The sequence below is a fragment of the Cnephaeus nilssonii genome, assembly GCF_951640355.1.
Source record: "Cnephaeus nilssonii genome assembly, chromosome: 9".
Taxonomy (NCBI): domain Eukaryota; kingdom Metazoa; phylum Chordata; class Mammalia; order Chiroptera; family Vespertilionidae; genus Cnephaeus; species Cnephaeus nilssonii.
In genome coordinates, this window is record NC_137080.1 from 13,771,486 (window position 1) to 13,785,291 (window position 13,806).

Here is a 13,806-nt window from a genome sequence, read left to right on the forward strand (position 1 = left end):
AAAACAGATATTCCAAGTTTTACATATGTGCACTTAAATTTTCATAAATTTATATACATTGTATCATAAAAAAGTTTATTACAATTATGTACAATGTATGAGGTCCCTTCACAAATTAAAAATAAATTTGTCCTATATAAATTTATAATATAAATTAGACTTATCCTATATAATAAATAGGTAATATGCAAATTAAGTATCACACCATCACAAGATGGCTGCACTCACAGAGGAGGCAGGGATCCCGTAACACAAGATGGCTGTGCCCACAGCAGAGGCCGGGTTCCGTAAGGAGCCTTAACGAGCAATCAGCAGAGACCTGAGGCTGCGTGATGCTGGGCCGGGGCGGGGGGCCTGAGGATGTGCCCCCTGCCCCAGCACCGGGCCAGGGGACCTCAGGCCGTGCCCCCTCCCCTGGCGGTGTTTGATGGGGGACCTCAGGCCACACCCCCACCCAGCGGGGCTTGAAGGGGGACCTCAGGCTGCATCCCCTGCCCAGCAGGGCTTGACAGAGGACCTCAAGGCGCACTCCCCACCCTGGTGCTGGGCCTGGGGACCTCAGGCCACGCCCCCTACCCCAGCGCTGGGCCTGGGGACCTCAGGCTGCACCCCCCCCTGCCTGGAGGGGCTTGACAGGGGACCTGAGGCTGTACCCCCCACACACACACACCTGGCAGGGCTTTACGGGGGACCTGAGGCTGTGCCCCCTGCCTAGCAGGGCTTGATGGGTCTGGATCTTGCCCAATGGGGGTGGAGCCAGCCGGGTCTGGGTCTTGTGTGATTTCAACGCATGCGCAGTTGTGCGGGGATTTGACTCTGGGTCCCACAGTGCGCCTCAGACTCTGACAGGAGGAAGATTTTCATATACATTTTACTAATTTTCTTTCATCTCTGACACTTCTATTATAAAGGGCAAATAGCAATATTAAAATATTTCCTCTAATTAATTCCCTTTTAATGTGCATGAATTTTGTGCACCGGGCCACTAGTACTTTAAATAATTGAAAACAAAACTGAGAGGCAAGAGAGGACTGTATTTATTTCTATTCTAAAGCATATTCTTAAAATAAAAATAGGTGCAAAAATAATTCACAGTGTTAGCAATACAATAGCTAAGATGTTAATAGCATAGCTATCATTGGTATTTATTTACCAAATTGCTCATTGTTTATGTCACTGTTCATAAGATATTTATCAAATGAAAATCAAAGCTTTCTGGCTCCAGCTGAAGTCACTTTTCCAAAATGTAACTATCATTATCTAGATCTTACTTCAGTTTCCAGTAAAAATCACCAATATATATTACAAAATTAAGGTATAGTTTCTTCTCCACTTGCATTTCTAATTACCATGTAAGAAATGTTAAAAAGAAATAAAGCTGTAGGTTTCTTAGGACCAATAACAATACTCGGGAACAGAATGGAAGGGAATGGACCCATAAACATGTATTACAGGTTCTGTGGAACAGCTTTTCAAAATTAAGTTTGAAGTACACTACTAGTAAGCTTGGTGTTTTGGGTCACCTAGGACTCTCTTACTTATATCAGCCAGAGATAAAGTGAGCAATATGTCAAATTAACTTGCTCAATGTTCTTTTCTCTACTTTTTCAATGCCCTTTAGGAACACCATTACTGAGAAGCTACTGTTGGCATTTACAACATAAGACCTGATTTTGGAAGGTTGATATTGCAATAGCTTAAATACCACAAAATTGAAAACTGTACAGTACCAGATGTTTCAACATCCTAAAAGGAAATTGAGTTTGTGGGTGAGCCATTTTGGTTTGAAAAGGTAGGGGGGGAGCTTCAGAATGGTTTTAATGGTTGACTTAAAAACTTGTTGAAATTGCTGACTGAAAAATTAACAATTTAATATTTTTATGTATTATCTTTCATATATTAAATGTGACAGTTATAATATAAGAAAATAGACCCTAACATATTATATTAATCTCATTGAAACAGAGACTTCTATTTAAATAAGACATATTGTTGATAATTTAAAATAATTTAGAAATCTATTCTCCTTAATGTTTTCAATTCAGTACAAATCAAATCTATCACCAAGGAAAATGCATAACTAATGAGAGTGAAATGCTTATCAGTATGAAATAACTAATCTATCTTTTAAATGAACCATGTAGAGACTCCATTTCATATGGAAAATTATAAATTGATATAGGTATCAAAAGCAATTCCTAGAAAAACAATTATGTCTGGGGATGACATTTTTCCTACAACTTGCCATGGTAAATATCATTTGTTCCTCCACATGTCAAATAAGCAGTTGTGGTTTTGTCTATTTTCCTTAAATGTGCAGACAAAAAAAATAATAAAGAAAACAATTGTCTTTTCCTTGACTCTCTGGACTCTTTCTGGCTAGTAAAGCAATCATTTACAATATTGCTGTTTCTTTCCAAACTCGTTAAGAAAATATTTTAAACATCTGGTGAAACAGGATATGTAAGCAGGAAATACCTATGAAACATGAAGGGCCATAGGTTAGCTAGATCTGATTCTATAACAACCATACAAAAAAGCAATCTTATAAAAATGAATTCATTTCATATCAAAAATTGAGCAAATGCCTACTGGAATACATTATTATATTAATAAACTCTCAGTATTGATTTATAATATGTATATACACAAAGCATATGTTGTTATGAATACAGATAGGAAACAATAGTGTCCCTTCATTTCCTTTAAAATAAGTAAAACATAAAATTAAATTGTGTGTTTCATGATCTATGTGCTCTGCACTCTAATGTTCCGCATGTCTCTCAGCAACACTGGTCGGTAGTTTTGTTCCAAAATTTCCATGTACTCAAAGTAATCACTCACTCGAAACCCATGCAGTGCTTCTTCCTGTCAAAAAATGTAAAGCAAACAGTTCATTAGTTCAGATAAAGAGACACAATTTTAAGTTTATAAACTTTAAATAGTTGATGTATCACTTTTTTTCAGCTACAAACAAGGAATTTCATGTTGTTAGTAAATGTGTACTATTTTTTTATTTAGTAGGCTGTGTATGTATATGATAGCAAGAAATCATATACCTATAAAATAACGTTGTCTGTTTTCAAACCAAAAAATGCTATACAGCTAACCAAAAATAAAACAGACTCTTAGATAATGAAATCTTCCTAAGAGATAATGAAATCTTCCTAAGAGATAATGAAATCTTCCAAAGAAGACATACAGATGGCCAACAGATATATGGAAAGATGCTCGACTTCACTATTAGGAAAATGCAAATCAAAGCTACGAGATAACACCTCACAACTGTTAGAATGGCTATTATCAACAAGTCAAGTAATAGCCATTCAAGTGGTTGTGGAGAAAAGAATTTGCATTCACTGCTGATGGGAATGTAAACTGGTACAGCCACCATGGAAAACAGTCAGGAGCCTCCTCAAAAAATTAAAAATAGAGCTACCATATGACCCAGCCATCCCTCTTCCAGGTATCCATCAGAAAAACTTGAAAACATTTATCCACAAAGATATATGCACCCCTATGTTCATTGCAGCACTATTCAAAGTGGCCAAGACACGGAATTTACTCTACACTGAGATCACTTAACCAACATGTCCTTTGATGGATGAATGGATAAAGAAGATACGTTGCATACATACTATGGAATACTATTCAACCATAAGAAAAGATGAAATACTGCCATTTGTGACAACATGGATGGACCTTTAGAATTTTATGCTGAGCCAAATAAGTCAGTCAGAAAAAAGCTAAGAACCATATATCACTGATAAGTGGAATATAAAAATGAAACTCCTGGATACAGTATGGAGGTTACCAGAGGGAAGGGGGAGGGGGGTGTAGTAAAGAGTAAAGGGAGCCAAATACATGGTGATGGAAGATGATTTGACTTTGAGTGGTGGGTATACAATGCAATATACAGACCATATATAATAGAAATATATACTTGAAACCTATATAATCTTATTAACCAACTAGAGGCCCAGTGCATGAAGATTCATGCACTCGGGGGCGTCCCTCAGCCCAACCACCCTCTCACAATCCGGGACCCCTTGGGTAGGGTCCCTAGGCCTGGCCTGAGATCAGGGCCTATCGGGTCTTTCCTTCCCAGGTCTGCAGGAAGCTGGCCCCACCCCCGCCGCTGCCACTGCTTGCCATCTATGCAGCACTGCCTCCCCTCCCCTGCCACCGGTGACCTCCCTCTGCAGGCGACAGGCTGGGGTGCAATGGATTGGCTAGCCTGGGCCTCCCTCTTTCTTTGCTGGGGGGTGGGGCCAGCCATGCAAGGGGCTGTCTGCCTACCTGATTGCCCCTAACCGCTCGCCTACCTGCCTGATCACCCCTAACCACTGGTCTGCCTACCTGATCACCCCTACCGCTGGTCTGCCTACCTGATCTCCCCTAACCACTTGCCTGCCTATCTGATCACCCCTAACCACTGCTCTGCCTACATGATCACCCCTAACCCCTCTGCCTGCCTGATTGCCCCTAACCGCTTGCTTGGGGACGGGGCCAGCACTGACTTCCAGTTGGTCAGCCTCTGGTTGTCACAGGAGACCACCGCCAGTTGCCTGCCATCTGTTGCAGGCTCTCCGCTTTTGCCCAAGGCCGGAAAAGCCTCCTGTGGAGGCTTTTCCGGCCTTGGGCTCGGCCGCACCCCAGCATCCTGGCAACGGATCACAGGAGCCGACTGCCAGTTGCCTGCCATCCGTCGCACCCCAGCGTCGCCAATCGGCCACCCCGGCCACCCCGAGTCCCGCCCCCTGCGCCTCCGCTGGCCCAATCATGGGCGTAGCGGAGTGATGGTAATTTACATATTACTCTATTATTAGATAGGATGTCACCACTAAAAAGAAAAAAAGTAAGGTAAGTCACTTTCAGAAATTTTTAATCACCAGGAAGTGATATAAAAGTTTACCACAAAAGGTGTAGAATTGACTCTACACTGAGATCACTTAACAAAGAGTTTGCAATAATGTCAAATTTCACATAAGAAGCAACAAATGATATAATAACAGTCACGTAAGAGAAGGGGTTTTGTGAACACAGCTCTGCTCTTTACCCTTGGTAGACATGACCCTTTGTATGCTGTGTCTGACCTATAGTATGAAAAATAACCTTACGAGATCAAAGGGGTAGAAACACAAACAACCTACAAGTTATGTTTTTCTGGTGGGTCCCTCCTGAGATACTTGGTAAAATTAAAAATGCCTGGATATCGCCCCAGCTGGTTTGGTTCAGTGGAGAGAGCATCGGCCTGCGGACTGAAGGGTCCCGGGTTCAATTGCAGCCAAGGCCACATGCCAGAGTTATGGGCTCGATCTCCAGTGGGAGGCATGCAGGAGGCAGCCGATCAATGATTTTCTCTCATCATTGATGTTTCTATCTCTCTCTCCCTCTCCATTCCTCTCTGAAATCAATAAAAACATATTTCAAAAACAATGCCCGGATATCATATTTCAAAAAGTTTTGAATCCTGATTTTGGCATTCTGGATTCAAGCTCCAAAGTTGACATTTTTACATAGTCTAAAAGTTTCGAGCTACTTGAGAATTTGTACTGAAATCTAACAACTGAGGCCTCTGTCATGAAAATTGTGTCTTAAAACATCTGGGAGTGTCTAGATATCTGAGCTTTGATAAGCCCCCTAGTGATTCTTAGCATCAAGGAAGTTTAAATAGTGTGGTTTTGGATAGAATATGAGGTTCTTAAACATTTAGAATAGAGTATGTGGCTCTCAAAGATTTTTAATTCAGCTGAAAGGCATATGTAATGACTAGAGAGATGGTTCCATTTCGGCTGGGTACATGAAGAAACAGACCTTGATCAGATGCAATGTACATGAATATTCCTGAGGTAGAACTGAAGTCTATGTCAATGCCAGGTATTACTATGATATGTTATACTAAGACCTCTTGGGGCTAAAGGGAAGAAATGGGAACAAAAGTATATAGTCGAGCTTTTAACTCAGTAGAAAACCCAGTTTCTTTTGCTGTATTCTCTACACATCTCTTTCTTAAACAAGAACAAGAGAGGGATGGGAGAGGCATGGAAAAAGAATATAGAAACTCAAGTTATTTTTAAGAACCTGTAATGTGCCAGATAATGTTTAAAAGTACTTTTATACAGATATCATCTCATTTCATTCCTCAAAAACCTTATGTAATAGGTATTATTCCACATTCAATTATACAGATGAAGAAACTGAAGCATAGAAAAGTATAGCAACGTGCCCCGGGTTACACAGTTAGCAACAGAGCCAGAATTTTAATTCAGGTGACCTCAAGTGATATAAGGACGGTGCAGAAAACATCTGTAAACCACAGTTTACAAGATACTGAAGATGTTTTATCTATCCCCTCAGATAGTGAATGATTTGTAATATGTATACTTTTGTCTCTTAAAGCTTAGCCCTCCATTGGTTTTTCTCAGTCTGATCTCCCTATCTTAGCCTGCCAACATGTCCTGGAGCTACAGCTGCAATAGCAACACACAAAGAAAATCCCGCTTGACAACTAACTGATTGGAATGAAATTAATCTGATTTTTTCATAATTTTAAATTGATTTTGCCATAATATGCAAGATTTACTTGAAGCATTTTAATTAAGAATTTTGAGCCTTCACAGTCTAATATTCACTGCAAGGCAATCTTTTCTTGGCCTGGCATTTCAGTGACATTTGTCCCCAGGTTGAATTCACAAACTAAAATCAAAATCACTGCCAACCTACTGGCATGCTGAGAGGAATGCAATTAGGCCAGTCTGTATGTGTGTCTTCTGTGTGTACATGTGTATGAGAGAGAGACAGAGAGAGAGAGGTACTGCATTAACAACAACACAAACTTTAGATATTCAAGCTGGCTGAGGTATTTGAGAATACTTATTTTGTTGGAATGTATTTTTGTCTGGACTCTAGAATTTCTAAACCATCATCTGTCACAGGACCCCATGTCCAAGAACTACGTTCTTTTTAAAAATATATATCTTCTATTAATTTCGGAGAGGGAGAGGGAGAGAGAAACATCAATGATGAGAGAGAATCATTGCTTGGCTGCCTCCTGCATGCCCCACACTGGGGATGGAGCCTGCAACCTGGGGATGTGCCCTGACCGGGAATCGAACCGTGACCTCCTGGTTCATAAGTCGATGCTAACCTACTGAGCAACACCGGCCAGGAAGGACTATGTTCTTTAGCATGCCTTCAGAAGCTGTCATGTAGCTCAGCATTGACCTATTAATCACCATAGTGTGGGAATAAGCACTTAGCTGATGTATTATCCAACCCACATTTTTGTTGTCTACAACAATACTGTGAAAAAGGCAATACTTTACTGATATTAATTTATATTCATGGTATTTATATAATCTAATATTTAGTGGTTTAATCAAAAGAGAAAAAATATTTTTTTGTTTAGTTTTTGCTGTTGTTTTATTTTTTAGTAAACTTGGGCTGCCTATGAGTGTTCAGCAGCTTCTGGTATAAGAAATTCCAAGAAGTATTTGAAATATATTGACTGATCATGAAGAACTATTCAGTAGGCTAGTAAATATGCAGGCATTGCATCTAGACTCTCGATTACCTGGTATAAAATCTTGAACTGAAACCCAAATAAACACAAATAGGTTGATGTTTTCTTTATACTTCTAACATGTCACTTTCTGTCTATACATGAAACTTAAACCAGGAAAAGAAATTGCATAATTTCAATCTTCTGGAACCATTTCATTATCTGAAAACTAGAGGCCCAGTGCGCTCGAAATCATGCACAAGTAGCTCGCTTCTGCTTGCCTCAGCTTGCCGCCCCACCCATTGCTGCTTGTAGCTCGCTGCCCCGCCCTCTGCCGCTCATAGCTCTCTGCCGCTAGTAGCTCGCACCCTGCCCCACTCACCGCGAGAGCCACTGCTCATTTGGTCGTTTCTCGTTACAGCATCACGGCCACAGGCCTTTTATTAGTATAGATTACCAGAATAACTGATAATAGTGAAAAACATGTTTGTGTTTGTCAATATTTTGGAAATTAATTCAATTGGGCCTGATTATTTGAACTTATTTACAACAGTCAGATATTTGTCTTATCTACTTCACTTAATGACTAGAGGCCTGATACACGAAATTCATGCAAGGGGCTCAGGCCTTGCAGCCCCGGCTGCCTTGACTGGCCCTCGCAGCCCTGGACGGCCCTCGCAGCCCTGGACGGCCCTCGCAGCCCTGGACGGCCCTCGCAGCCCTGGACGGCCCTCGCAGCCCCTCATAGCCTCAGCTGGCCCTCGCAGCCCCTCATAGCCTCAGCTGGCCCTCGCAGCCCCGGCTTCATCTGGAAGGTCATCCGGAGGGACATCCAGAAGGTTGATCGGCTGTTCGGTCTAATTAGCATATTAGTTCTTTATTACATAGGATTCCATTTCCTTTTAAAAATTAGTTTATTATAAAAGTAGTATTGAGAGGACAGGTGAGGATGGAGGAGGTCAATGGGAGGAAAAGAGGGAGACATCTGTAATACTTTCAACAATAAAGATTAATATAAAAAATTTTACAAGAAATGTATGAGCCCATTCTTTAAAAATAAAAAGTCCACGTAAATACATACAAATATATATATAACAAGTAAAAGTCTCCTATTATACTTCAGTTTCTTTCCTCTCAGAAGCAAGTATTACTAAATATGTAGAGTCAAAAAACAACATGTAATTTAAAAGAATATTAGCATGGCTATGACAAGTACTAATGGAGAATTGTTAGGGTTTTTTGTTTTTTCTCCCTTAGTAATAGGTTGAGATTTTAGATCAGAAAGTGTAAAGCATAATTTCCAAGGTTTAATCCCTATGACTATAGTTAAAGGAGGAATTTTTGAATCATATAGCTATTCCTGACTTAAGGGAACTCCCAAGGGATATATAAAAAAATCACTTCATTAATCAAAATTTCATTATTGGTTAATATGTCAGTAAGTGAAAAATGGTGTACATAAGTTTATGTACTTTGCAAACAAGAAGGAAGGACTTAATAGAGTAGTTAAAGGGGTAGTAAATGCATATTTAAAGAAACTACACTGGAATTTATCTCACAAGAAAAATAACTGCCCACCAAAGAGATCAGTGAAGCTGAGACCTACCTGCTTGAAAAAAAAAAAAAAAAAGTAAAGTCAATATCCGACAGGCATTTTTTCTAATCCCTTAGATGACTGCAAACAGCAGGAGTAAGAAATAGGTTTGTTCCAGGACAAGTACTAACGATTAATTCTTTGCCAGTGTGTCCTTAATTTGGATTTAAACCAATTCAATTAAATTTTTTGTAATTTAAATATGACTTAGTTAGTAAAGATAATTTTCTCCTCTCATCTAAAAATTCTTTCATTTTAAATTGATAGCACTATGCGCAGAGAACAACAGAGTTTTGGGACTCATTTAATGAGGTCACCGTTTGCAAACTCTATTACAATTTTCCCGGCAGTAGTCAAGAAAGAGATAAAACTGCAATAATCACCATTAATCAGATTTAGAGATGATAAAATATAAAGACACACTTATGGCAGGAAGGAAGATAAGTGACAATCCTTTGAAAAATTTAGTAATGTTTGTTATTCAATGTGACTAAAACTAAGTTCATTCATCTTTCCCTTTATATTTATTTATATTTTTGTTTATTCTATCAACAAGTATTTATTGAGCACCCACTATGTATTAGGTACTGTTCCAGACATTGAAAATACATTAGTAAACAATATAGACAAAATCAAAGTTCTTGTGGAGCTTACTCATTTTACTGGGGATTGACAAAAATATATATAAAATAATTTCAGCTAGTTACAAACACTGTAGGAAAATTAAAGTAGGATAAGAGGATAGAAAATTAGGGAATACACAAATATGAGTTCGGGAAATTTTCACACTCTGAAGCCCCTATAACTGACTATGTAGCTGATGAAAATACTTCTTACTGAAAAGAAATTCACATTTCGTCCTCATCATAATTCCCTTTTGTTTAACCACCCCTGTAGTCCAATTACCTCTTACAGGTCCTTTTTTTCATTTTCTACCTTAGTTTTCCTCCTATATGTACAACCATTGTCTTGGTATACTTTTTCATTAAGAATGTTTCTAAGATCATAATTCTAGTGATATATGATAATTTGAGACTTTTTAATTTAGTACTTATGAAATAAACATACTTGATAGTTTGGCAATCAAATGATCAATGACAATTATTTACCGAAAATCATCATTAAATGGAAAAGAGCTCAGACAAATATGTAATGGTGAAGAATAAAAATAAAATTAATTTGCATAGACATTAGTCACTGACCTAGAAAAAACCTAGCAAATGATATATATTGGTTTTGGAGTATGTATGTCAACGTGTGTCTGTGGGATGATAAAGGTAATAGATGGAGGGAAACATACTTTAAATTCAAGGGAAGATTTTAACTTAAAACAAATAGAGTTGGACTGCCATCAAAAACTACACCCAGGAAATACATGATATTTACATATGTATTTCCTAAAGCCCAGAGCTTCAAAAGTCACATTATTGTGAATGAGAAAGTAAGCAACTATGTCTTGTTCTAAAATATCAACTTATACATGAAAATGACTTTTTTTAAAAAATATGTTTTATTGATTTTTCACAGAGAGGAAGAGAGAGGGATAGAGAGTTAGAAAAATCGATGATAGAGAAACATTGATCAGCTGCCTCTTGCACAACCCCTACTGGGGATGTGCCCACAACCAAGGTACATGCCCTTGACCGGAATCGAACCTGGGACCTTTCAGTCCTCAGGCCGACGCTCTATCCACTGAGCCAAACCGGTTTCGGCGAAAATGACTTTTTAAAAGAGTGTTATAAAATCTTTTATAAAAAATAGCTGGAAGTTTAGAAAAATATAGAATATGAAGGTATAAGAAATTATATCAAATGTTTTTTTTAAAAAGCATTAAACCTCTGTATTAACAAAGCAACTTGAACTTGAATTGACTAAGATATAGAAATATAAAACCAACATGCATTTTGGCATAGCACACTAGTTATGAAAGCAAAATTTTGGATCCAGACAGCTTAACTTCACATCCCAGGTCCATCACCACCTGTATAATTTGGGGAAATTTACTTAATTTGGTTCTTCAGTTTCCTCATTTCTAAAATGAGGATGGTAAGAGTACCTACCTCAAAAGGTTGTTTTAGGATTATATGAGAGTCTAGAAAAGTATCTGACATTGAGCATCCCATAAAAATTAGCTATTAACTCTTAACTATTTTCCCTTCAGATAGAAAGACACTTACTTTTAGGAAGACCTGCAGATCTTGAGTCTGAGTGTGCTGTAGAATGTCTTGTTGTAGATGTTTGAAGATAGCTATACAGATATACACTTGATAATCAGGACCCAGGAAAATACAAGTAGCAATATAATGGCAGATTTCTATCCAATCTAAATAATTCCAAAAACACTGAGTTATCCATTGCAGACAAATCTGGAAAAAAAGAAAGCAGTTCTTTAGAAAGTTTGTATGACCATATTTGACTTTCAAAAAGCAATAACCAATAACACACATAAAACCAATGAAGAGCTTAGCATTTAATCAAAATAGAAAGACATTCTGCACATAAGCCTACAAGTATGTTTCACCTATTCGCTTAGTGCATGAGAAAACTTTCATGGCCTTGGGACTCGGGACTTGGGGGCAACTGATGGTGTTCACACTGTACAAATGCCTATTGCTAAATGCCCTCTTTACTCATATCGTCCTCTTCTTATCCATAACACCAGTCTGCTCTCTACAGATAACAAATGCTGAGAGACTATATTAATTCAGAGGTGGAATTAATTTTTCAACCCTACCTATAATCACAGATGTATAATTATGCAGATAACAGATTGCTAAATGTTACATTAATGCAAATGGACTCTCGCTGAATCAGAAAACAATTTAAACCAAACAGAATTATATAACATAAAAACTGAAAGCTAATGAAGAGAATAATTAAAAAATGAGTCTTTCTAAAAAACCATTTCTCTTACTTTTTGAGTAATATTTGTTCGGATTATAAAAGAGATACATGTCTGTTGTGGACAAAGAGAAAAGTTTAAGAAAAAAATAATCACACAGAGATCAACATTGCTAACGTTTTGGTACATTAATGTTATGGATGGGATTGTGTATTCCCTTAAAAAGTATGTCCAAGTCCTAACCCCACTATCTATGAATGTGACATTATTTGGAATCAGGGTCTTAAAGAAGTAATCAAGATAAAATGAGGTCATAGGGTAAACCCTATTTCAATGTGACTGGCAACCATATAAAAAAAGGGAAATTTGGACAAAGGGACATACACAGAGAGAAGATGCTGGAAAGCCACACACAGAAAATGTCAGACTAGGACAGTGATGGGCAACCATTTGAGCTTGGTGTGTCCAACTTCGCCAAAAAACTGAGCATAACTCGGGTAGTGTGTCACTTTGAGGAAAAAACTAACTCCAAGACTCTAGTCGCAAATGTTTCATCCTCAGGAGCAGCAAACATTTCATCCTCGGCATGCGGCCGCGTGTCATCAGAAATGGCTACGCGTGTCAGTGCTGACACGCGTGTCATAGGTTCGCCATCACTGGACTAGGAGCTCCAGTGGCGCAATAGGTTAGCGCGCGGTACTTATAGGAAAATGTCAGACTAGAAGACAAATGACTGCCGTATCTGGAAGCCAAGAAACACCTAAGGCGACCAGGAGCTAGGAAGGAAGCACCGAACAGTCCTCCCCTGGTGTGTGCGGAGGGAACACAGCCTTGCCAGGACTTTGACTGTGATTTCCAGTCTCCGGATCTCTGGGGCAGTACATTCCTGTTGTTCTCAGCAGCCCCGTTTATAATACTTTGATACTGCAGTCTTGGGAAATTAAGACAATTGATTATTTTCCAATATTTTAGTTTTCACAATGATCAACAAATTACTACTGAGGAAAGAACCCAACTTCTCCTATAGTTTTATGTCTTAGAGAGAAGGGAGGGAGAAATGGGAACAGATAGGGTGGCGTATCTCAATTTATCGTAGATACAAAAGATACAGAGACATAAATTTTCTTTTGCTCTATCACTTTGTCCCTTTAAAAATAGTTTCTAAAATTTGTTTTATACCTCTGATTCGAATTTTTGGTACACTGATTCCGTTTTTAACTGCTCTTACATGTTATAATAGTTTACTAGGGCTGCCATAACGAAGTACCAGAGACTGGGTGATTTACACAACAGAAAATTATCTTCTTACAATTCTGGAGAAGTCCAAAATCAAGGTGTTGGCAGGGTTGGTCTCTTGAGGCCAATCTCTTTTGTTTTATAGATGGCAACTTTCTTTCAGGTCTTCCCTCTGTACATGTCTGCATCCAAATCTGCTATTCCTTTAAGGACACCACTCATACTGGGCAAGGGTGTACCCTAATGACCTCATTATAGTGTAATTACCAGTTTTAAAGACCTTATCTCTAAATAGTCACATGCTAAGGTACTGCGGGTTAAAACTTCAACATATGAATTTGGGGGGGATACAATTCAGCCCATACCAGATGGTATCAATGAATTTTTGTTTTCCATATATTATTACTCATGTCAGGCATTAAACTTCAAATTTCAGCCATTATGGGCATATCTTTTCATCTCATCTTCTGGTCATATTTTCTATTTTGTTATTGATAATGCCAACTATATATGGTCAAATATTTCTTTCTGTTTTTTATTGTAATTCTGTTCTCAGGTATAAATTTTTCCTTTATAAATATTAAGTTCCCTTCTATTATGCTCTAAAATCTTTTCATTGAGCTTACGAGT

At 38.4% G+C, this 13,806-nt stretch overlaps 1 protein-coding gene across 1 annotated transcript in view; it reads right to left on the reverse strand.

Annotated features, from left to right (window-relative positions):
* Positions 1-689: 689 nt before the first annotated feature.
* Positions 690-13,806, reverse strand: part of TBC1D32 (TBC1 domain family member 32) — a 122,720-nt gene continuing 109,603 nt past the window's right edge. Inside the window, exons 32-33 of the mRNA XM_079779714.1 lie at positions 11,276-11,464; positions 690-2,868 (exon numbers count right to left, since the gene is read on the reverse strand). Coding sequence (XP_079635840.1) covers positions 2,749-2,868; positions 11,276-11,464 — 309 coding nt within the window. The 3' untranslated portion in view covers positions 690-2,748. The remainder of the gene's footprint in view (positions 2,869-11,275; positions 11,465-13,806) is intronic.